The sequence below is a fragment of the Phyllostomus hastatus genome, unplaced genomic scaffold (assembly GCF_019186645.2).
Source record: "Phyllostomus hastatus isolate PE091 unplaced genomic scaffold, TTU_PhHast_1.1 phas_scaffold_501, whole genome shotgun sequence".
NCBI classification, from domain to species: Eukaryota; Metazoa; Chordata; class Mammalia; order Chiroptera; family Phyllostomidae; genus Phyllostomus; species Phyllostomus hastatus.
This window is the reverse complement of record NW_025334033.1, coordinates 31,539,018-31,564,436: the sequence shown is the minus strand read 5'-3', so window position 1 is coordinate 31,564,436 and position 25,419 is coordinate 31,539,018. Positions and strand designations below refer to the sequence as shown.

Below are 25,419 nucleotides of genomic sequence, written 5' to 3'. Positions count from 1 at the left end.
GACGGTGGTGTAGGCACTGGCAAGCTGGTTCCCAGAAGCACTTCTCCGGGTTTTCTCCTAAGGCAGAGGTGGGGGCCAGGGGAGGGATCTGGAGCCGGCGTCGAGGCGGCAGCACGCCGTCTGCCCAGGTGGCAGAGGGGCCTAGCCTGGCGCGGAGCCAGAGCCGAGTGGTGTCCCGCGCCCCTCCCCGCCGCCCGAGCCCTCCCACTTCCTCTGAACACGCCGGCTGTCAGGGAGCCGCGCGCGCGGCGGGCGCGCAGTGCAGGCTGAGGCACCGCGCCCTGGAGGCTGCCGCTCCGGCCCGCCGCCCGCCGCCGCTCCGCACCGGGCACCAGTCGACGCGCCGCGGGCCATGGACCTGCCCAGGGGCCTCCTGGTGGCCTGGACGCTCAGCCTATGGCCAGGTACGTGCCCTTCTTGCCTCCCTTTGCCTCCGGGCGCGGCTCCCTGGCCCGCCGGGGCCTCGGACCGGGCTGCCGGGAGCGGGACGTGGTGCACCTCCAGGGGTCAGACCTTGGCTGTTCTTGGGAACGCTGGTACCCCGGGAACTGGCTGCAATCTGACGGCTCCGCCAAGTTCCGTAAAAGAGGGAGGTTCTCGGGAGCGGCTTGGAGCGGGTAGTTTAGTGTGTTTGGGAAGAGTTGAAGGGCTCTGAGGGCTGCTGGCCCCACTGGAGTCCCTGGCTACCGCCAAGGGCCACGCGGGGGTTCCCGCACCGCCGCCGGGGGCACTCGGGCGTCCCGGGAGCGCCAAGGGCGCGCGGCCAGGGCTGGAAAGGGAATGGGATGCTCGGAGTGAGCGCTGCCTTGTAGCCCTCCTGCCCGGCGCGGAGGGCGCACCCCGCAGTGTAGAGCCGGGCGCGGCGGTCCGGGAAGGCAGGGGAGACCTGGGAGCCAAGGGCTGCCCGGAGTGGCTCCGGCCAGGGAAGAAGCGAGCCCCAGGGCTGTCGGCCCCAAGACCGTGGTGAGCGGTCGACGGCCCGGCCAAAGGCGGCCGGGGACAGCTTCGCAGTCCGGAGCCCCCGGAAATGTTAGTACCTGGCACTCAAAGCGCGGACAAGGCACGACCCCCATCCTGGGCTCAGAATTATACAATCGTTCAACAATCCGGGGAAGTAGCTGTTGCCGAGACACGCGCTGCAGCCTAGTACACTCCAGGTGTCGGGGCGCGGTGGGGAGAAGCTAGCCCTGGGATCTCCACACTAGAGCACCCGGTCTAGGCTTCCCCACACCACGGGCCTCGGCAGGAACCGCCACGCGGGGGGCGGCGGCCAGGAGCGCTGTCCTATGGACCACAAAAGGTTTCAGTGTCCCTCAACCACTCTGGGACCAGCGCTCGCCTCAGGGACTCGGTGCCTCCCCTTCTGTGTGTGCTCCAGGCTGGGGCTGCCGCCGGCACCGGGGGTCAAATGCAGTGGCAGCCGGACAGACGCCCTCAGCGAGCATAGGTGGAGATGCCCCCACCCCAGCCCATGCTCGTTCACCCCAGTTCTGAGGCACCACGGTAACAAGTGCACCCCCCTCCCCAACCTGTCAGTCTACGGCAGAGCTTCTGGAAGTGCCTGTGTTTGCAAGGGCCTCTGGTTGGTGGGGTTCAATTCAGACCCTAGAGTCACAGTTGTAAACAAACACTGATGCATTTAGTTGTTGGGGGTGGGAGATGTGGGGAGGGAAGTTGGGGAAGACAAGAGAAGAGCGGTGACCCGGCCCCATACATCTAGAAACCAGCTTCAGGAGGAGGCCAGTGCACTCTGGGTCATTTCAGTGGGCTGGGAGGCCACTCCAGGAACTTGATGCAAATCGCTATGAGATCCTACTACAGAGAAAGAGGGCACTCCTTGTGACTCCAGATAGACGGAAGCACCTCCTCAGACCCTGAGATGGAGAGGACGCCTTAGGGGCCAGAGGCAGTCTGGACCCCAGGAAGCGAGGAGCAAAGTCTTTGAAACCAGACCTGGCTTCCAGTTCTGGCTCCGCTGCCCGTTTGTTGTACAGCTTGGGATAGGCGATGCCTTTTCTCCAACAGGTTTTCTCCTCTGTGGAATGGAGATAGAAATCGGGAGTTCCTAGTGCTGATTAAGAAAGGCACTGTAAGATATGTCCTTAACACAGGGCTTGGTGCCCAGCAGAGTGAAAGTAGTGGCTGTTAGTGCTGTTACTCACACAGGAGGAGCGTGGGGGTGGGGGGTGAGGTGAAGGATGGGGACAGGACTTGTGACTCAGAGCTCCCTTTCTATGGAGACAACCACCCCTGACTTATGTTTGGTCATTTTGGGTTCTCGAAATATGGGATTCATTAAACATATCAATCAATGTTGGAACAACATCTGTGTGCAAGGAGCTGAGGCTGCGGCCCAAGTGTGTATGCAATCTGGGCCCTGCCCAGAGCTGAAAACAAGGCAAGATCGGGGAAAACTAGATAGATAGAGGCACTAGGGAGTGAATGGCACAGAAAAAGTATGGACCACGGTTCAAACTTGGATAAGCAAGGGAGGCCTCCTAGAGGAGGAATACCATTTGAACTGGGTTTTGAAGGAGTGTGTAGCATGTGGACAGGCTGTAAAGTGGAACTATTCACACATTACGGTTATTTCCTGTGGCTAGTTAAGGAACAAAATGGTGAATATTTTAAAACCACAAAGATGACTTTGGCCAGTGCAGACTCTGAAGACTGGAAGTACAGCGAAGGTCACTGGGTCCATTCCCCTGGCTCCAGGGCAGGACTGATGTTGGTCTTTCCTCCATGGGTCACATGGGTTCAGCGAGGGTATTGCCAGCTTGCCCACAGGTGACAGCCCAGTCTGGCTGGCAGGGAACCTGTTACAGGCCAAAGTTGGACGTGAGCCCTCATCAAGGTCATTATGAGTTCAGAGCTCCTGCTGCAGTCTGGACAGGGTGATTAGGTACACAAAACTATCAAGAAAGTCAGAAAAACGAAGTCTAAAGACTTTTCCAGTTCACGTTCAGAGAGAGCAGATCCGTTGACAAGAACTTTACTACCATAGCGCATTGGTAGTACGGGTTGATGAGGTGACGATCCTCTAAAACCCAGTCTTCACCAAGCACCCGTTATCTGCCAGGCCCACGGGGGGATCAGACACAGTGTGAGAGTAAAGGCCCTGGGGCCTCACCACCTGGGATGGATCTGGGCTCTGCCAATTCTCTGTGCAAGTGACTAAATGGCTCTGTGCCTCAGTTTTCTCACCTACAAAATGGGGATGATAATAATAGAACTTACAGATTTACTCAGAGTTAAATGAGCAAATGTATTTCAAGTTCTTGGGAAGTTCCAGGTACATAGTAACGCACTCAAAATACTGACCGTTGAGTAAGGAATCTGAGGACGCAGAGCTGTAACGTCAAACTCAAGTCCACAAGAGAAATCTAGAGGGGGCGCCAGCGTCCCAGAGGCTCCCAGGAGGCCTGCGTTCCATGGCTCTAAGTAAATTTAAATGTTCCCAGCTCTTCCTCCCAAAGGCCTGGCCCAAAGTCTTGATCATACGGGAACTCGGGTGGGCAGTGGTTGCCACTGAGGCTGCCTTAAAGTCTGTGTGATTTTAGCGTGAGTGTTTTGTGGTGTCGAAGAGAATAACCATACCACTCAGCGTGCCCTTGTGTGCCCTTGTGGGAGGGGTCTCATTCAGCAGAAAAACCTTGCATGGAAACAGCACAGTACTAGGCACCACGGGTGTGCGAACACTGCAAAGACCCAAGTCCTGCTCCCCAGCTTTGGAAGAGCAGGGAAGGGGATGAAGTTGTCCCTTTGCCTACTCCACCGCCCACCGTGCTGGGAGCTTGTGGGCCCTTCCTAATAAGGCACGGGGGGCCTGAAAGAGGTGGGTGTGGAGTGTCACCCTTTTTCTACTTATTCACCACACCTCTACATCAACCCCACAGAGGACCCCCCACCCCAAAGATGGGATGTCTATCTCCTTGCCATTCTCCTCATTCCAAGCCCATCCACACAGTGCCACGGGCCCTTGAGGACCTAAGATTAAATTAGACTCACCTTAACTTTGCCCTCTCTGATCCTCTTTCCCTCTACTCCTATAGCGAAAGCTTCTTCTGGCAGCTGGGAACCCCTTCTGTTCTCTCTCCTCATCGCTGAGGCCACAGCTACGCTGGCCCGGCACGGCTCTTTCGATATAGATGAGAGCTTAAGGATTTTAAAAGGCCTCTTTTCTCTCCATGATACCTGACTTTGGAGAGTATTGTCTCACTATAAGCTTCAAATCTTACTTTGGGAGTCAAAGTTGAGCCACATTCTATTACAATTGCAAAAAGAAAGGATCCACCATAACCCTCCCCAGGCAGCGACAGCCTCTGGCCCACTCAGGGGGAGGGACAGCTATAAAGCAAGCTGTAACCATGCACTACCATTTAAAAACTGGTATCTCTGCTGGTTGTCATTACATAATGCCCCTCTCCCACCAGCGTCAAACCGTGGGCTGCCATCAAGGATCCCTGGCCATTTGAAACTGTTTGCCCCCCAAACAGTTGTGAGCTCCAAAGACACCCACCCGCCCTCAGTATGGAGTGCTTGCCATAGGGAGTTTGGTGCAGGTAGGGACCGTCCTCAGCCCCCATCATGTAAACCCCGACTGTGTGAATTCTTTGTTACCAGTGAGGAGAGAAGGGGAGGGGGGAGGGAGGAGTTGGTCATCTTGTAAACCGAAAGTAAATAAGCTCCAAAAAGAACTCCCTGAAGGGTTTTCATACTACGTACTTCTGACCTGAGTCACCAGATGAATAAAATCCCACCTGGAGGAAAAAGTCAGGGTGGCCCAGCCCACTCTCTGCCTCTGTTTCTCATTCCCCCTCACCCCCACGCTGACTGAGCAACAGTAGCAGTCAGCAGGCCTGGCCTGCAGCCCAGCTGCCTGGGCTCAAATCCTTCCCACGTGGGTGACCCTGGATGAGCCCTCTGGGCCTCATTTTCCTCAGCTGCAAAATGGGGATAATAATGACTTCACAGGCTGACGCGTGCTGTGCATTAGATGACCGTACATGCTCCATTCATCTCGAGTGCTCGTAACAGCGGCTGGCACCCAGTGAGCCCTCAATTAACAGTAGCAGTTATTATGCTTCCCACCATTTATTACTTGATTGATACCAGCCACTGTGTCAAGCACCTCTTCACATCTCAGGCCTCAAAACAACCACATTAAGTCATTACTGCAATCACAAGGCCATACATGCAAAGTTAAACGGCTCATCCAAGGTCCTGCAGATTGAGTAAGAGATGGCGTCAGGATTTGTCTGACCCCAAAGCTCCTGCTCTTAATCTGTGCATAATATCTCTTTAGGACCTGGGCCTAGAAGGCAGAGAAAGACCAATAAGATGCCCTTGCTAACAAACGAGGCTGGCTTCATGAGATCAGTGTACACAACATGGCCATTCTCACAGGGGAACCAGCCTGGGGATGGCAACCCCCCTTTCAGGCTCAGCTAGACAATGATTTCTCAGTCAGGAGGCTGGCCGGGTGAGAAGTGTCCTCACGTGGTGCCTCCTCAACCTGGGAACCTCTCTCTCTCACTTGTGTCCTGGTTCAGCTGCTGCTCCCCCGCACCCACCCCCGTTGCCCCGGGACTCTGGAGCACTCTGCTTCAGGGCTCCCTCTCCACCTCACCCCCATGGTCCAGGCGAGTGTTCCTCTCCACCCTTCCCACCTCTGCTCCCCTTCCCCTAATCAAAGCCTGCTCCTAGCTCCAGGCCTAATGAGATCATTCGTGTTAAATAGCACTAATGAGCAGTGACAACTTCAGGTGTCCTATCCAAAGGGATTTACATTTTAGCTGAGCTGTGCCATGAACCAAAGGAATAAAGGGATAATGGTGGGTGGAACTTCGAACACCAGGACCAGCAAGCAGGCGAAATAATGGAGGCAGGGGGCCCTGTCTGGCAAGGTTCAGTTACTCAGCCCACTTCCATCGCCCGTCAGGTGCGTCCACTCTGGCACCTGTGGATGATGACAACCTTATCCTGTGACAAAAAAGAATCCGGTCTGTGGCTTAGGTGATGCTGTTCTAGAGCAGGCAGAGGTTTTTCCACGTGGCATGTGAGGTGAGTTAGGCAACTTGCTATAGCAATGTGCTCCGAGATTCCAAACAGGATGACACACAGAAGTGGTTCCTGCCTCCGCAGCTGGGGCCAGCAGGTTCTTCCGCCGGCAGCCTCGCTCAGCTGGGCCAGGCTGCCAGAATCCCTGACCCTGAAGATTTCTACAGCCCATTTCTTTGCAGATCGGGAGGACCGGGCCTCAGGGAAGCCATGGAAAAATCATGAAATGAACAAGTGGGTGCAGCTCCTGAGAGTCTGCAGAGAACACTCCCATGTGTTTGTTCTAGCAGTCAGGAAAGGCCAGGTGAGGCCAGGTGACGCCAAAGCTGTCGTGGGCTTTAGCTAGATGGGGAAACTGAGGCTCTTAAAGGTTGAATGATTTCCTGTGATTTTCCCAAGATCACTGGGAACCCAGGGGGAAGTGTTCTGGCCAAAGATGACATTAGGAAACCAATTTGCCATACCCATCAGAGAAACTTAAGGAGAAAGCAATGCTTCAGACAAAAGAATGAAGTTCAGTATATTTTGTACATCTGTGGGACAGGCAGGTAGGACAAGATCATTGAAACCATTCTCCGCACACTTCTGGAGGTGTCCCCCCATGTGCCTCCTCCCTCTTAGCCTGGCCCATCCCAGACCACCACTGCCTCCTGTACCAAGGAGAAGGCCACAGAGCAGTGTCCCTCTCCCCTCCTTATACTGGAACTGCTCTTTCACAGCCCCTGACATTCAGTGGTTGGTGGTAATCATAAAGTTCCCTAAATAATGTACAGATGGAGCTCTCCTCTGAGATTATTTGCACCAGTTACTACATACACAGGACCTGTTATGTGATCTGTGGGACCCAGTGCAGGATGAACATACAGGGCTCCTTGTTTTAAATGATTAAGAATTTCAAGATGGCCACAGGAGAGTGTTTCACCAAGCAGAGTCCCTTCTGAATGTGGGGCCCTGAGCCCCATGTCCAGCACAACCATGAAGCTGGCCCTTCACGGGGTTGTCCCTATGGGCCTGTAATTTGGCAAGGAGGCGCCATGCTCCTACTTCACGAGTAAAGGAACTGAGTGGCTTGTCCATTTGGCTGACATGTACTGACACCCACTATACCCCAGGCACCACCAGGTTCTAGGGACTCTACAGCCTCTGCCTCAAGGAACACGGTGGGGGCAGGAGGGCAGAGATCACACACAGGTTGCAGGGCTCGTGCGAAGTGCTGGTGTCCATAGTGCAGGGGTTTCCATGGAGCAGTTCAAAAGGCACACAGAATTTGGAAGATGCTGCTGTTTCCACTTACTGCCCCAAGGCCACTTTGAGAAGTTTTGTGGGGTGGGGAGGATACTTCAAGCATTTGATACTGGGCTCTGGAGTCATCACCTTGGTGAAGACAAGAAGCCAACACTTGCAGTCGCTGAGCCTTCTGCAGCTGCCGGTGTTTGCACTGTGGCGGTCCCGCTGGGCTAGCCCCTCTAAGGAAGGTGTTGCGCCTCGCTCTTTGGGTTCTTTCACCCGCCCACCTCCGCCTCCCCTCTCGGTCTGCGGTGGAACTGAGGACCATCAGCAAGTCCAGTGTCCTCCGTGCCCGATGAAGAGAGAGCAAGGGCGTAAAACAAACCCTCTGCCCAGACCCCGTCCCAGGCCACATCATCACTCTCCAAGGTGGAGCCCAGCACTGGTGTTTTCTTAAAGCTCTCCCATAGTGCCAATGGGCAGCCAAGGCTGAGAATCACCGATGGAATCCAAACCTACCTCCCAGTCAAGCAAAAGAGAAAATGCCATCCAGGGAAGGAAAATGATTTGCTCAGGGTCACCCAGCTGTTAGTGGGAAAGCAAGATGTCGCCAGTTGTCCTGACTCAGTCCCTCCTCCCCAGCCTGAAACTGCACAGGATTCGGGCTGGGATGGAGACACAGCTTGAGTCCGATTTGAGAGGCTGAGTGAAGGTGGGATTGGGGGGGTGAATGTTGATCATTGAAGGGTTATACACTGGTGGCCCAGTCTTTGCCCACCCCAAGGCCGTAAGCTATTGATCACTGTGTGACCCTGAGTGGGAGGCCCAGGAAAGACAAAGAGGGGCTACAGGGACTGGTTTGGCAGAGGATGCTGGTCAGAACTGCACCCAGACAGACGGAGCAGCACAGGAGTTTCAAAGGGAGGCAGCGGGTGTGCGGGAGCGGGTGGGTGAAGCCCATTAAGGTCATTCCAACCCTGTGGTTCTGGCCCCTGCTGAAGCTGTTGCGAGCGTTCAGGTGAAGGAAGCACCTGACTGGGTGAGGAAGGGATGCTCTGTCACAGAGAGGGAGAGGAGGCTGGCCTGAGGGCGGAGCAGGAGAGCCCGAGGAATTCTCTGAGTCCCCCGCCCAACCTCAGGAGTCATCGTGCCTCTAGCCCCAACCTGTCCAGACCCTTCTCAATAGCAGCCAGAGTGAGGCTAAAACATAGGCCATGTTGTATAGTCACTCCCTTGCTTAAAGCCCTCAATGCCTCCCTATTGCCATTAGGTTAAGTCCAGACTCTTTAGTAGAGCTAACCAGAGCCTGAAAGGGTGGCCCTGGCCTGCACTCAGGACTCGCCTCTAGCAGTGCCAGGGGCCCCCGCACACCCCTGCAGCACCCCACTGAGCTGAGTGTCTTCCCTTCTCAAACACTCCAGCTTTCTCTAGCCTTCACTCACATTGCTTCCTATTCTACCTCCTTCCTCCTGGCTGCCTCCCACTTATTCTTCAGGTCTCCACTTGGGCACCACTTCTTCCTGAAAGCCTCACCTGACCCCTTAACCAGACCTTGAAGCCACTTGTGTGGTCTCAAGATAGCCTGTACTTCACCCACCAGACAGTACTGTAGTTGCCTGGCCATCTTCCCCCACTGGACTGAGAGCAGAAGCCACATCTCTAATTAGTCTCTGTGTCCCCAGCTCTCACACAGTGTCAGACATAGTAGGTGCTCGGTTAATGTGTTGAATGAATATAAGAACATCCTACCCCAGTGGACAGAAAGATATTTAAGGTCAAGAGAGATGTCTTGAATTCCTTTGTACCCGCACCCCAGGAGGTCCCAATACAATAGACTGTATGAGCCAGGCCCTGTGCTAGGTGCTTCGGGAGATAAGTGGTAAGTCCTGTCCTTTAAGGAGTTGATAGTTTAGTAGGAGAGGAGATCCTTGGATAAATAACTCTAATACAAGCAGGTAAGGGGAGTCATAAAGGCTATAAGAGAACTACAGGTAAAAGACAGTGGGATTTGAGAGGTGAGAAAGAGGTTATTTCGTAAGTGCAGGAGCGTGGAGACTGCATCTGGGAGAGCAGCCTGATGTTTGCTCAGCAGGGCGCTGAGTGTGTGCTGTGGGGAATGGCTGGAGGGAACAGTGGGCTGAGGGTGCTGAGAAAGGACCCAAATGCCCGCCAAGGCATCAAGATTTAGCAGATGGGGAGCCACTGAAGGTTGCTGAGGGAGGATAGTGGCATGTGTTTCGAAAAGCTCCCCGGGGTGGGGGGTGGAGGGTGGCTTAGGACACCACCTGGGGACAGGTGGAATAAGACGGGCATGCAGTGACCCAGCAAGAGGCCGCTGGAGCCTGAGGTGAGGGTGCTGCGCTGAGAGAAGTGGGACTGTGAAGGGCAGAGCGGAGCAGGGCCTGGTCGCCAGGGAAGGAGAGGTGGCTGGGAGGCCCACGGGCGGTACCACTGACCTGAGGGCAAGGTCTGAGGAGGGGGAAGTTCATCAGTCTGGACATGTTAACTTTGCAGGGTTTTGGGGCAGGCGGAGGTGGCCCTTTGGCCGTTGGGAATGTCAGCCAGAGCTCGGAAGCGGGCCTGTCGCATGTACGTGCCTTGGCGGCACGCAGGCCTGAGTGAGAGGGAGCACCCGGAGCTTGGGCCCTCCTACCCCTGCATCCCCTTTCCAGGCCCAGAAGCAATGATTCATGCCCTAAACTCAAAGAGAACCCAGGTTCTGATTTTAAAAGCCTTTCTGAGCAGAAGTAACCAGGCCAGGCCAAACCACAAGCCAAGCATCAGCTGTGGAATGTGCTTGCTGCTGATGGTGAGGCCAGCCCGGGGCAGAGACGCTGGCAGGCTCGGCAAGAGGCCCCACCGATTGTTCTGAATGTGTCGTGACTGTCACCAAGATTGTCCCTGCTCTTGTCTCCCTTTTCAGTGTGGATCTGCTTATGTTCTAGCACGTCTTAAAAGTAGCCCCCACCCACCCCAACCCAGCCTGTTACTTCCACTGGCCCCACATCATCCTTGATGTGAAAGTCTGCCATCCATCTTCCCACCTCTGCTTAGCCTGGAGAACTGTGACCAGGGGGCAGGCAGGGAGCTGGAGGCTACCATGGGGGGCACCCAGAAAGGCTCCCGTGGCTGTGGCAACAGTCACCTAATTGATCTCCCTGCATCTGCCCTTGTCCCCTTGAGGATCACCCACCCAGTAACCAGAGGGTTGCTGCTAGGATGTAGGTCAGACCAGGCCGTGTCCTCCCTCCGCTCCAAACCCTCCAGGACTCCCCTTCCAACTCTGAGGAGGAGGTCAGGTCCTGTGTGATCTGGCTCCCGCTGCCCTCCTGACCTTATCCTCTACTCCTCTGCCACTTGCTCATTCTGTTCCACCCACAGTTTCCCGAATGTTCTTCAAACACCCCAGGCACCTTGGGCTTTGGCCTTGCTATTCCTTCTGCCTGGAATGTTCTCACCAAAGAGCCTCTCTCACTTCCTTCAGGTCTTTACTCCCACATCACCATCTCCTAGAGACCTTTCTGGCACCCCTAACTAGAACTTCAACCTCCCCCGCTTTAGTCTCACTGAGATATTTCTTATTGTCTGGCATCATTCCCTATGTGTTTATTCACCTTGTTTACTGGCTGTCTCCTCCAACAGAATGTCACCACAAGAGCAAAGATTCTTGCAAGCTGTGTTTACTTACATGTCCCAGAGTCCAGAGTGATGTCAGCCAGTTGTGGAATGAATCAATTAATCAACAGAAACTTCACCCCAGCCTGGCCCACACAGCACTAATCAACCCCCTTTGAGATGTGCATTGCCCTCTCTCCATCACCTTCCTTGGGACGCCATTCCCCTAGGTGGGCACGCTTTCGGTCCTAACACGTCTGGCTTTTTTTCCAGACAAGAAGGGGCTAGGGACAGTTGTAGGTGGGCAGGCAAGGTGGGCTGCTGAGGGGGAGAGGGGTTCTTAAAGGGCATATAGCCTTGAAAAGGGGCACCTTGGGTCACAGCAGGCAGCCCAGGCTGACCCAGCTGGCCCTGTGCTGTTCAGTGCTATTTGCTGTGACTCAGAAACACGAGGAGACACAGGAAAGGCTTGTTTTACACAGTGTAAACCTAGGTATATAATGAGACTTCCCAGGAAACAAGGGGCGTGGAACAGAGGTTTAAAATGCCTCATTTCCCACAGAAGGGTAGTGATTCAGACATATCCATGTACCAAAGAACACGGCCATGTCATTTAGAACCCAAGAAGAAGCTGGCAGTGCCCAGAGAAGACAGCAGGGGCTGGACAGTGGACTCCAGTTTATGATCCAATCCCCGGGAACCACCAGCCCAGCATCTGCCCTGGTGATTTGGGAGATGACAGGAAACCCATTGTACAGGTAGAGAGCCTGAGCCTGAGTCCGACAAGGTTCATATGAGGGTCACGTTCCATTGACTTGGCATTGAATACGGGCCCTGATGCTACATGTGTAACCTTGGGCAGATCACTTTCTCTCTTTAGAATATGCAATAAAATTACAATGTCTACAGTCTAGGATCATATGAAAAATGAGAAATAACATGGATTGCCACTCAAAATGATGAGGCAAAGGGGAGGTGCTCAGTAAATGCCAATGCATTGCATTGAGCAACAGTAATATTTGCTAGCATTCCCCAAGGGCTTTTGTCAGGGTTTGTGCTAAGTGCTCATCTTCTCGATAATCCTAGAAGAGGGTACAATTTCCCCCACTTTGGAGGCGAAGAAACTGAGGTAGGTAGATGTTAGGTAACTTACCCAAGACTGTCCAAGCAATAGAGGCACAGCCTGGGATTTGAACACAGGTAGTCTGACCCCACAGACCGAAATTCCGAGAGGTTACATGGCTGGCCCAAGGTCACGCAGCTGCCCCCCAAACAAGCGAGCCAGAATGCAAACCCAGGTTTGATCACCTCTCCCACTTTGCATGTACTGCCCACATAGCTTTATACATGTGTGTGACACATGGACTACTTTCGCTTAATAATTTTCTTTAAATTGACTTTAAATCAATGGTCTTTTCCCTTAACCTCATTCTAAGCAATAATTTCTGTGCAGTCTTAGTTTTGATTTGCTCATATTTATTTATTTATTTTATCTTCACCTGAGGATATTTTCTCATTGCTATTAGAGAGAGAGGAAGGAAGAGAGAGAGAGAGAGAGAGAGAGAGAGAGAGAGAGAGAGAGAGAAGCATCAGGATGAGAGAGAAGCATCAGTTGGCTGCCTCTTGTACATGCTCTGACCGGGAATCAAACTCACACCCTCGGTGTATGCTCTGACCTGGAATTAAACCCACAACCTATCCGTGTACGGGACAACACTCCAACAAACAGCCATACCAGCCAGGGCCGCTTATAATTTTTTAATATCCATTAAACAAACACATTAAGTAGTCAAATTTTAATATTCACTCTGGTCCCACCTACGCTCTTCTGGCCCATCACACCATGGGGACCACTGGGTCACCATGCACAGCCTCAGATATCCCTGTCCCTACTCACCCAGAACTGAAGTGCGACGGGGCTCAGGTTTGACTGGGGTTTTTTTATGAGATGGACCATCCATCTGTGTGACATGATGTCTCAGTTGCCCTGGTGTTCTTTCCTTGGGGGTTTGACCAAGGCCTTTTCAAGGGCCAGTGCCCCCTTGGAGGGAATCTAGAGAAGCTGGCAGGTGTCCCGGCAACAGGAGTAGCCATTTTCTCTCGTGCCCAGTTCACCCCAGGGTGAGGCCCAGGAGGCCACTTTCCTGCCTCCCGCTAGCCCAGTCCCTTGCTGCTCCTGCAGTGCTGTTTGGCTTGGCAGCAGCCCCACTAGACGTGTCTCATTGCTAATGGGGGCAGGCCAGGGAAGAGGGTCTGCCCAGGGTTTCCCATGAAGGCGGAGGGAGCTTTTATGTGGAACTAGAGCCCAGATGAAAGCTTTGATGAGCATGGGGCTGGCCTAGAGTTGGTGGGGTGGGATGGGGTGGAAAAGGATATGGTGGGGGAGCGAGGAACCACAAGTCTGTTGCCTCCATGAAAGAAAAGGAAACCCCTAATCCTCTCCCTAATAAGTGTCCTTAGTGGATAGAGGTTAAAGTAGAGAGGAGCTTTTTGCTTTTCCTGAGCCCTAGCAAATCTAGAAAGCCCTCCTTTTCCAGGAAGCCCTCCTGGACCACTATCAAAGAGATTATCATATTTCTGTGGGCTTCTCTATCTTATCAGCAGCACCCCCACTCTCCATAAGGCTGCCTGGCCCCTTGGGCAGTGGACACTGTTCACTCGTCTCCCCCTTACTTTCTCCTCCTCTGTGTAGCACTGCGCCATCCTGCCCTACGTCCAACACACACCCTTTTTAGGGTTTGCTACTGCCTCGGGCACTTCACACCAGCCAGCCGCCCCTCTTCTTCAGAATCTGGCTCTGCTCAGCCTATCGAGTGCTACAGCAACTATAAATAATTCACACCGGGGAGTTCATGGCTAACCCAACATTAGACCTAGCCCACCCCTTATTGATTTTTTTAGAAATGGCTACTTAAAACCAGCTATGACTTAGCCCAGATGGGTCGATCTGGGCCAATCCTGAATGTTACAGATGTAGAAACCAGATGGGGCTTGATTACGTCTTTCACTAGCTGGACCCTCCAAGCCTAGGGTAATGAAAAAGCCTTGGGCCCAGATGACAACCTCTGGGTCGAGCTCAAGCTCTAGTACTAAATTTGAGTGAGTCATGTATCTTCTTAAGGCTGCCATTTAATCACTTCTAAAGTAAGTGTTTGGCCTTCCTGATTCCGAAAGCTCTGTGGACTATACTCCCAAGCTTCCGTAAGCATTCCTGCTCCAGGTAGAGCCTAGACTCTGACCATAAAGACACATGTAACATAAGCAAGAAGGTGACAACAGGGACTATGTTTTAAAATAAGTTCATCTAGCACATGGGTGGACCCGGCACATAGTTGGCCCTTTCTCACCCTCAGGCCCCTGAGAAATGCTGGGCCTCGGGGGCCTCTTGAGAGGCCTCACTACCAAGTATCTGCCTGGGAGGGAACTTGGAACCTGAACACCCTACACAAGTGGCCATCTTTGGTTTGCATCCCTGCAATGACAGAGAGCTCACCACCTCACAAGGCAGGCCTTTGTTTCCCAGCAAAGACAGATCGAGTCATGAGGCCTTGACTCTTCTAAGGACCTAAAATCAGCAGTAGACATTTGGGATAGTTTTTAAACGTAGATTAACTGCCATACACCAAAAACTGAAGCACCTCCGCATAGTCCTCAGGGAACCCAAACACTTTCACTACCCAGCATCCTCCATCCCCACCAAGCCTAGCCAATAGCGTGTAGCTTGACTTGGGTTCCGGTGGATCTATGTTGAGCTCTGGGCAGCCAAAGGACTTTTCAGATGGGCGTGGGTCTAGCTACTGTAGGGCGGGCCCTGTAGACTCGGAAGGGAAGGGCCCCCACAATTCCTTTTTTTAGTTTGCATTCAAAAGCCAGGGGCAGACAGGCGCAGCAGTTCTCCGGGTCCTCGCTGTCCTGCTCGCTCTCCTCCGAGGGAAAGCCCTGCCACAAATTGCATATGCTGAGCCTTGTCTTGCTCTTACTTTGTCCAAACACTCCTTGGGCTGGGGCTAACTCCGGATGCACAGGGTTCTTGATCCACACACCCATGACAAGCAGAAAATAATCTTAGGAGCTAGAAAACCAAAACCAAACGGTCTGGGCCTTTTGAGCTGGTTAGTATGTCAGGAAAGGGAGGGACTCACTGTCCAATTCAGCTCCTTTTGAAATGGCTAGTGGCCAGGATCAGAGTGGGAAGAGCTGCCACGTACAGCTGTGCAGGCTGTGCACTGCAGAACTCGGTCGGCTGCAGTGTGAGCGGCGCCCTCTGCGGCTGTGTGATGCAATGCAGTAACCCCGGGAGTCAGAGGTAAGGAAAGTGGCAACAGTGTGCGTAGAGGGGCTTCATTAAATCTTATACAGGGACTTAGAAAAGAGCATCTATGAACTTAACTGTGCCTTTTACAGTTAAGGAAACAGGGCCAGGAGGAAACTGGTCCGAAGTCATAAAACAAGTCAGAAGCCATGCTAGGATTAGAACCAGGGCTTCTGAAGCCAAAGGCAGAATTCTAATTTCCTTCCCTTCCTGAAGCTTAGAGTGCCACAATCCCTTCAACATCTTGGGCAGGTTAGTATGTGAGGCTCTGGAGGCCTGAATGCTTCTATTCATATACTTTTTTCAATCTCTTTTAACAAATGGACATTGAGCAGCTATTGTATGCTAGGCATTGTTCTAGGTGCTGAGAAAGATTCAGTCTTTGTATCTGGTAAAAGTTTAACAACCCATTCTGGGTCTTAGGATGGGGCAGGGAGTCCTTATTTGAAGCATTTGAAGCCAATTACCATGGTGTAAACCCTCCCAACATGCTTAATTTTAAACCACTGACACGACATCACTGAATGGGAAGATCGCACACAGTCAGCTCTGTGAGCACAGTCCACCACCCCTCTGGTCCCTTCCCTTGGATCTTAAGCTTCAGTGGGAAAGGAGACAGCATCCAAATGAGCAAGTAGCTTATAACCATCTGTGATTATTTAATTGTAAGAGAAAGAAGATGCTTCGATGGAGAATAATGTGTTCTCCATAGCACAGTAAGGGGAGACTTCTTTGAGGCCACAACATTAAAGCTGGAGGTTGAGAAGGGACTGAGTAAGCAAAGATCTTGGGGAAGAATGTTCCAGGCAAAGGGCCTTGTGGTGGGAAGAGCTGTGTGCGTGTGAGGGGCAGGGGCAGAGGCAGTGTGGCTGGAAGTTGAAAGTGATAAAGATCACGGCACAGGGGCAGGTAGATCCAGAAGGGTCTGGTGGGCCCCAGAGCGTTTTAACCAAGAAGGTGCTAGGCTCTGATTGGCCTTTTAGAAAGATCACTCTGGCTGCTGTGAAGAGCGTAACTTGGAGCTGAACAAAAGTAGAACTGAGGGACAAGTTAGAAGGCTCTTACAAAAGTCCAGGCCCAAAAGGATGAAAAGGACTTGGTCTGGGTGCTGTCAGCAGAAATAGGGAAGAGTGGATACATTTGGGAGGAACCGAAAGGGTGGAACCTGCAGGATTTGCAGGGAGTGGAGGGAAATCTTGGGGAACAACTTCCAAGCATCTGACCTGAGCGATCAGGTGGGTGGTGATGCTGAGTCCTGAGTCAGAGGGGCTGGGGGGGAAAGCCAGTGTAGAAGGGAAAACCTAGGGTGCCTTTTGGCCCTATAAAGTGTGAGATGCTGTGAGACATCCAAGTGAAAATGTTCTACAGGCAGCTGGGCAGCGATCACGGGGCTGGAGGGCAGGACTGGGCTGGCTGAGGTGTGATCTGGGTCTTCAGGAGCCTTGGCTCAGCCGGATCCTGTAGGTGTGTATTTGGGGCCATGTCTCTTGAATCCAGTTTTCCGCACAGCTCGAGATCTGTGCTTGGGGGGATGATGTGGGGTCTAGTTGATCAAGACTTCATTGCACATTAAATGAACTTACAACACAGAGATTCATAATATCAACATTGGTATGTTTTAATACCCTTCATGGGAGCTCTTAAAAGCTTAAGAAGTCCATTTTTATTACTTTCGCTACTTGGAAAAAAAGATGAATTATGTAAGGCTGAAAAAGTACACTAGCATTCATAAAACCGTGAGTCTTATTCCTGGAGGAGGTGGTCCATGTCTTCTCTGAAGGCATGAGATGGTTGTCCAAGGCTGGGAGCAAAACCAATGTTAGTGACAGCAAATTTCGACTCAGTGTTTGCCGTTTTCCATTTTAGGCCTGTTCTCAATGAGCTAGCCACCTGCTTAACTGGCACATTGGCAAACATCTGATTTCCTTTTTTTAAGGTTTATTCATTTATTTCTTTTTAGAGAGGGGAAGGGAGGGAGAAAGAGAGGGAGAGAAAGATCAATGTGTGGTTGCCTCTTGCACGCTCCCTACTGGAGACCTGGCCCACAACCCAGGAATGTGCCCTGACTGGGAATCAAACTGGCGACCCTTTGGTTTGCAGGCTGGCGCTCAAACCATTGAGCCACACCAACCAGGGCTCTGATTTCTTTTAAAAAATTAAAAGGGCAGCCCTTGCTCTCCCCAACACTTTCTCCTTTTTTCCATCTCCCTTCTCGGGATGTTTATGCAACTATCACTCAGTCAGCCAGCATCCCACCTGCTCCAACAAGCATTTGGTCTCCTCCACACAGCCCAGTGGTGGGACCTTCACTACTCCATCAGGCTGCTCAGCCCAGGTCTGATTGTTTCTGACTTTGAAAATCTATCCTCCTATAGGGCAGCAAATGCTTTGGACGGTTGAGGGGACATTGTGGTAAGTCACTTGTTAGCAAGCATTTGTTTATCTAGCACAAAACAGGGCATTGAAGGAGCAGACGTTTCTTCTGATGAGACAAGGACACTGAAGTAGAGGAGCAAGGTAGGCTGGCCAGGGCCGGGGGCTTCAAGGTGGTAGACGTCCAGCGTGTATCATAAGGCCTGCCAGGGCCTGGCCGGAGAGAGCAGAGGGTGAATTGACAGGGCCCTGGGTAAGGAAGGGAAGGCTGCCCTATGACCCATCTGCCTAGGTCCTTCTTGGAGGAATATCTAGTTAATTCAATGAGCTAATCCATGCCCATTCATTCATTCATTTGTTTGTTCAGTCAACATTGTAGAGAGCCTGCTGTGACCCAGCACTGTGCAGGCAGGACAGAGATGAGGAGGGACAGAACCCCCTCTGCTTAGTTAAGGGAGCCTCTCCTTTGGCCCCAAAGAGGCTAGATAGAGCTATTCCTGGTCCCACTGGGGGGTGAGGGGGTGTCATCTTCGGGCCTGAGTAGAGGGGCTCATCTGAGCCCACCAAGGAGAGCTCTCAGCTGCCTTGGCCTGCCTCACACAGACACAGCCAGCCTGCAGGGGGTGCTGCAAAGGGGTTAAGGATGTGTTGCCTGGAAGCAGACAGGACGAGGACCGGCACCTGGGCCACAGGCAAGTGAGTCCTGGAGCCTCTGTTTCCTCCCCTTTTCAGTCAGGATAAAAACCCCTAATTCCTTGTTAGAATTAAATGACACACTGCACTGAGGCACCTGGCCCACCCCTGACACTTGCTCTGAGAGCGGCCGCTGAACCCCGCCAGGAGGTTTGGGGAAGGAGCAGAGTAAGAGCACTCGCTGCCCAGGACTGGGGAGGTGGATCCCTGCTCTAACTGTGTTCCACCAACTAGAGGACCTTGGTCATGGCAGGTAACCTTCGTAAGCCTCCACTTCCCATTGGTGAAAGAGGCCCAGCCCACCCTTGGTGTGTGTGTTTACTTCATGCCTGCAGGCTGCCTACTATGTGAAACTCTAGGCACCAAGGAGGGGCAGGGGCAGGACATGGCATGGGTCCTGTCCCCTGGACTTTCCACCTGATGAGGAGGGGCGTCAGGAGACAGGGAAGTTGTGGGGGGATGGGGACTAGGTGGGTCGATTGGCCTGACAGATAGGTGCAGAATAGGGGCCGACAGGAAAAGAAGGCAGGTAGGTAGGGGAAACTGAGGGCAAAGGTGTGGAGGAGAGAGTGGCAGTGCTCCTTCTGTGCAGACAGTGTGTCGGAGGCCGCCTGTAAAGACCTGATGAGATCGTGGCTGTAAAAGCTCTTTCCTACTTAACACCTCTGTGCCCCCGTGAGGGCTTCCTCAAGGCTCGGAGCTCAGAGGAAACTGGAGCTCATCTAGTGATAGCATCCGCTCCTCACCATACATGGAGGAAGCTTGCTGATCCTGCTGTGTTCTTTCTCACATATTTAACATTAGGAGGACCTAAATGCTCATATTGTTCTGGGGCCTTTCCTCCTGGGGGAGGCAGGCATGTGGCCACAGGCACCCACGAAACAGCTGCTGGCGCACTCAATGCGGCTCGCCGCCAGAGCAGCAGTGGGTGTGGGCTGGGGACACACCAGCTCCCAAATGAGATCACTTCTCTGAGACACTTCCGAAGAAACAAGTGGTGTGCTAGTGGGGAAGGTGACGCCTTTCCACGGAAGCCTCCACACTAATTCCTTCTCCCTTCTTTTCTCTGTCCAGACTGGAGTACAACTGGTCCCTCACATGGAAGGCATCTCTGTCCCCAAAACTCTCTCCTTTCTGTCGTTACCCCTTCCATCCTGTCCACTCTGGCTAATCGCTTGGCCACACATGTGCCCACATGTGCACACACATATGCACGCACACCCAGTGAGCCATGTTCTGACCTGCACGAGGCCGGGAGAACCAAGGATACAAGAGTCCATCCAGACACATGGTTCTATCCAACAGAGGGGAGGAAAAGGAAGGATGGTGGACTGCTGGTGATCTCGGTGGCTGGATGCATGGGAAGCAGGATGGCAACTCCACGGCGTTTCTTCAGAGAAAAAGGCAGTGGGTAATGACCAGTTAGCAGAGAGACATGACCTGACATCTAGAAGGGTAGTCATTTTGGAAAGAAGTAAGACGCTGATGAGTTGATTAGAGGAGCTAGAAAACAGAGTGGCCTTTTGCAAGAGGAAAGAGGAGGGACTGTTTCTCTCCTAAGAAGACCCACGTTTGGCCCAGTTTGCCCTAAAGCACAGTGGGGCATCGGGCCTGATGGGAAGAACTGGCTGGGCATCACAGCCCCCAATTCCAGCAGGGGGCAGTTTCAGCCGGATGCTGGGGACAGACAGGAGAGTGTCCCTTAGAAGTGGCCTGAAGCTGAGGGGCAGTTGTGTCGGACGCTAGTGCCAGAGGAGTGGGAGGGAACGGCGTCAGTCCTGAAGGCCAACCGAACAGGGACTTGCAGGGGCAATCGCCATCTGCCTGCCCCTCCCCTCCCGAGGGAAATGGATTTGGAAATGAATCCAGAAGAGAAGGGCACAGAGACCCAGGACATCCCAACTAGGAAGGTCTTTAGACCACCTGGTCCAGCTTCCTCATTTTCTAAAGGGGAAATGGGGATCCAGAGAGAAAAACTATCTTGTTCAAGGTCCCACTAGTGCTAATGGCAGAACCCAGGGGAAATCCCAGGTCTCCGGACACACAGCCTTGTCTACCTGCCACGCAGTCCTAGCTCTCGGGGAGCGGCCCTGACATTCCCATGTCCCCTTTTCCATGTCTTAGAACCAGCTGTCCTAAAGTCAGGAGTCCATCCTCTGGCCTTTGACTTTGATAATAGACTTCTAGTCATTTTTCCTCACTGATGGGGTCTTGGCTTCCATTCCTAGAAGATTCTAGGGAGAGAGGTCTCCACAGTTTCTGAAATAAAAGTGGTCCGAAGGGAACTGTGGAGTCCTGCCCACATGCTCTAAACCTTGCTGAGGCTTTAGCAGCACATTCCGGCTCCAGGGCAGAGCTGGACTTTCTTGGGAAGGTGACCACATTGCCTGGACCCCCACCAAAACCTCAGTCCTTCTGGCACCTGGGTCTGCCTAGAGCCGCAGTCAGGGAAGGAGGGTCCTGGGGCAAGTTCTCCATGGTTCAAGCGAAGAGAGAGGGAGCGGGACCTGGGTAATTCAGAGCACTGGGTGATAGTTTTCTCCAATCCTTCCCCTTGGCTCAAGAATGCAAAATATGATCGTTTCCTGGAGAGTTCCCTTCCTAAATGAGTTTGATTCCAACCAGCATTAAGACGAGTTTGCGTTCTTCTAAAAGGCTTGGCCTCCAATTCTAAACTGTTTGCAGAGACTCAAGATAGACACTCACATGCCGAAAACTGGAAGCTGGTTGTGAGTTTGCCTAAGAGAAACTTTCATGCATGTGCTGGGGCCTGGGGCTGGGCCGTGGATGCCAGAGAGCTTGAACCATCTGGTTTTACAGGTGAGGAAACTGAGGCCCCATCTGGACAGGCATCGTGACTCTCCACGGACACATGGCCAAGTTAATGACAGAGCTGAGATTAGAACCCAGATCACCCTGCCCTGTGCAGCCTTCTCTCAGCCTCACTTCAGGCTCTGGTGGCTTGCAAACATGCCTCTTGGCCCACACATGCCATGTGGGTGTAGATTCTGAAGATAATAAGTCGTGTCTTCCCGGACTTTGTGTCCCCACTGCCCAGCATGGAACCTGGAACATCACAGGCCCAAATACATAGTTAATGAACTACAGGGCTGTGGAGGAGAGTTACGCAGGAGTGGCGGTGAATCAAATGGGCACGAAGAAAAGCGGTGACCTTGGGCAAATCCCCGCCCCTCTCCTAGCCTTAGTTCTTTCACTTTTAACGAGGGTCTTCAGCCCAATCAAGTGGTTCCCAAACTATGTTGCAGGATACCTTAGTATTCCCAGGAAGTGTCTAAGGACCGCCACTGGGGGTATGGAGCCAGTCCTTGTCCCCTATCCCTAACCCCAACCTCAACTTTTTGTGTTTACCTTTCATGCCTAGATGCTGTTCCAAAAAGGTGGGGTTCAGTGCAAAAAAAACAAAGTTTGGAAACCACTAGAGCATTTGATCTCTAAGATCCCTGATTGCTCTTAAAAATAAAATCCTAGTAAGCTACCCCTCCCTGATAACAGATTTGCTACATACCACCTTTGACCTGATGGTTAACGTCTAGGGTGGGGATGAGGGGGGCAGGGAACTCATGCCCCCAGGTAATTGGAAGGACAGACAATGAGGCACCAGAGGGCCCTCACTCCGTGGAGGCTCCACTGCTGCACAGAGGCTGCTCCTGGGCCAAGAATCAATGCTGGGGGTCTGTTTGCATGTCTGCACTCTGTGTGTGCCACTCTGTGTCCCAACAAGGCAGGACAGCTCAGCAACAAGGTTCAGTGTGTGGCTGGAATAGGAGAGGTCATGGCCTGCTTGCTGGCCCACACTACTCTCGGACAGGCAAGGTTCACCCTAGCCCTGCCTCGTGTTGGCCTTCCCGTGAGCTCCTGAGAAGCGAATGATTGGGTTACTATTCCAGAAACCACGAGTCCCCACAGATCTCCAGTCGCCCTTTGCCTTTCGTCTTTGGCCTATCACTCTGTGAAATTGTGTCTCCTCCTCCCCAACTGTCCATCATTTAAGGGTTAGACTGTGTCAGCTACCAAATGCTCTAATAATGCTATGATATGCCCCCCAAATCTGAGAGACACAGTAATTGTTTAACTCACATGTCTACAGGCGGCTGGGCATAGCGGACCCTAGCTAAGCTTGGCTGAGCGGTCCTGCTGGTCTCATGTGTCTGGGGGGTGGCTGACCCCAGGTGGGCATGGCTAGTGTGGCTCGGCTGGGGCAGCTCTGCCCCACGTGCCACTCTCATCCTTCTCCTAGGACCCGTGGGCCGGCCCAAGTGAGTACCGTGTTTTGCCGTGTAGAATGTACACCCACACTTTTGGCCCAAATTTTTGGGGGAAAAAACCTTTTGCTTTAATTTTTTAGTTCAATGTTTTATTTATTTACATTTAGAAACAAAACCAATGATCATATTCTAGGGTATTATTTCACATACAGATATTGTTATTGCTTTCTAGAGTTACATTTTTAACACATAAGCATAAATAGAAGTATTTAAAACATTTATATAGATACAGAATTCGTGCTACCTATGAATAATGCACATCTTTATCTTTCCCTCAAAATTGGGCAAAAAACATGCACATTATATATGGCAAAATCCGGTACTTCTCACATTGAAGTCAGAAGTGCAGGTGATCACGTGGACAGATGAGGTGTCCTAAGACTCAGCTAAGAACTTTCATGTCTGCCACATGCGGCCCAGCACAAAGCTGAGAAGTTGGAGGGGCAGGGGTGGGGGAGGACCTCCTCTGCCCCTTCAGCGAGAGGAACCAGGAAGTCACATAGCAAAGGGTGTGGGTACAGAGGATCTGCAAACCGGGACTAACAATGCAGTCAGGAAAGGGACCCTTATTTCACGTCCCAGCTCTCACACCTACTAGATGTGTGACACGGGGCAAGTTACAGGAACTGTGCCTCAGTTTCCTCACTGCAGAAAAAAAGAGAATGTCATAATACCTCTCCCATAGGACCGTCACGGGGAGTAGATGAGTTAACACATGTAACTATCTCGTACCTGATGCTGAACAGTGCTGTGAGTTTGGGGTAGGCAGAGCTGAATTTGCCACTTTGATTCAACACCTTTTACTCTGTCCCAGTCCTGGTTCTCACATTGATCGGAGTCTTGGGATGGGGAGAAGATGTGTGGAACTCACGCTGCTCTGTGTGTAGGTTTAACCCCAACACTTAGCAGGTATTTACTACCCACCCCCCCCACCAGTAGAGGGAGGTACAGGCAGAGAACAGCCCACAATGCAGTGTGATTTTCCCACCACCCAAGCAGCCACCTGCAGGGGAAGGACTGCACGTTTTCTCCGCCCACAGGGGGCCTCCCAAGGGCACAGACCCCACCCTCCTGAGGGATTCCTGGGGGAGAGGATGGTTACTAGGTCTCCTATGAGGGCAGCGAGCCCCCAAAGGCATGGTCCCACCTCTCCCCAGAGTCAGAGGGCTCCCTGGGCTGAGACCACCTGCCCCCAGTGAAGGCTTTTCCCCTCAACCGGCCAGGAGCTGCTCTGATGAAGCCAGACCATGCTCTTCCCTCCCTGTCTCTTCTTTCATGTATCACTAGTGCCTATCACAGGGATCTGGGCTAGGACCCTCGGGCCTGGTCAGCAATGCCCCCAAACCTGCCTGTTTTTGAAACAATGGCCTCAGGGCAGAAGGGAGAGATGGCTGGTGGCAGCCAGAGCCACCACCTTGTGGAGTCTGCCCAGGGAGAGGGGCAGCGGTGCAGGTGACGCAGTTAAAGCTCAGTCACCTGAAGCTCATTCTGTGTCACTCTGGGATGTTCTGTCTTTTTTCTTGCACAGCAGCAGCAGGAGGTCCACTTTACCATTCCTTTTTGCTTAGGCCAGTTTCAGGGTCTTTTCTTTCCCTCCACCCCCATCTGAGATTTGCTTTTAGATATGAAGATTCTTGGGGCCCAAGTCAAACCGGGAGAAGGGAGATAATACCAGAGTTTGGGTGGTATTCCAGCCTCCCCCACCACCATCCCAGGTCCCACCATCCAAGGAAAATGACAGCCTTGTTTACACAGGTGTGTCTGCAGCAGAGCGCTGGGCCAGAAGAGCAAGCACGGGCCCAGCCAACGCAGCTGCTGGCTCTCTTCACTCCTGGGGTCCCAGAGTCGCTTCCTCTTGCAGTCAGCTGCCTGGTGCTCCATCCAGACCCCCAGGACTCTGGCTGGTCCTTCTGGCGACCTGGGCTGAGCAGGGCTCTAGTGAGCAGGGTCTACAGGTGTGGGACCCAGGCCGGGGGAGTTTTTAAGACGAAGGGGAGGGAGGAGCACAAGCCAGGGTGGGACCACCACAGTGAGGAACTCAAGTGGCCGAAGGGCGTGGGAGCTGAAAGGGATGAGGAAGGCTGTGGCGGCAAGCAGCGTGGGACTGGACTGATGAGGCCCAGAGTTCAGCCCTGCCACTTCCTAGCCAGGAGACCTTGGCCAGTTACCCACCTCCTTTGTGCCTCAGTGTCCTCACCTATGAAATGAGAATGTTAATATACTTACCTCAAAAGGTTGTTGTGAGGATTAAATAAATCTGGGGCAGTGCTTGGTGCCTCACCCTCAAGGAGCCTGGCAGGAGGGTAGGGAGGAGCTGGCCGATTCCCAACACCACCACCTGGCAGGCTGTGTTTTTCCTCCTGTCCCTGGTCCCACATTCACACTAAGAATTCCTGCCTACCTCCTCTGGGCCAGCTCTCCAATTCCTACACATTGCCCCCAAGGCCGGATCGTGCCTCCAGCAGCTTCCTGCACCCCAGCACACAGCTGTCCCTCCCTTCTCCACCAGCCATAGTGCTCTGCTCACAGCACTGCACTTTCTCTCCGAGTTTCCGTGGGCATGGTCCCAAACTGGTAGAGTCTCTGTGCTCTTCTTGTCCTGCTTGCCTCTCAGCAGTGTTCGGGGCCAGCCCCGGCTCAGTGCTGGATCCAGCAATGAGCAAACAGGCCCCATCCTGCCCTCACGCAGCCACTCTCCCAACGGAGAGATGGGAGTAATCAAATGGTCACACGCATGGTATATAATTATTAACTGTGATAAGAAGAGGCAGGGTTCCCTGTCACCTGTTAGTAAGGCATGATGGGTGAGGAGATCATTGGGTAAGATCTAGTATAATCAGGGGTCAAGGAGGC

The 25,419-nt window shown here is 52.8% G+C and overlaps 1 protein-coding gene across 1 annotated transcript in view; it reads left to right on the top strand.

The window, feature by feature from the left end:
- The first annotated feature begins 259 nt into the window (after positions 1–259).
- ITGA11 (integrin subunit alpha 11) overlaps positions 260–25,419 on the top strand; it is a 117,398-nt gene continuing 92,238 nt past the window's right edge. Inside the window, exon 1 of the mRNA XM_045822838.1 lies at positions 260–404. Within this exon, the coding sequence (XP_045678794.1) occupies positions 353–404 (52 nt within the window). The 5' untranslated portion in view covers positions 260–352. The remainder of the gene's footprint in view (positions 405–25,419) is intronic.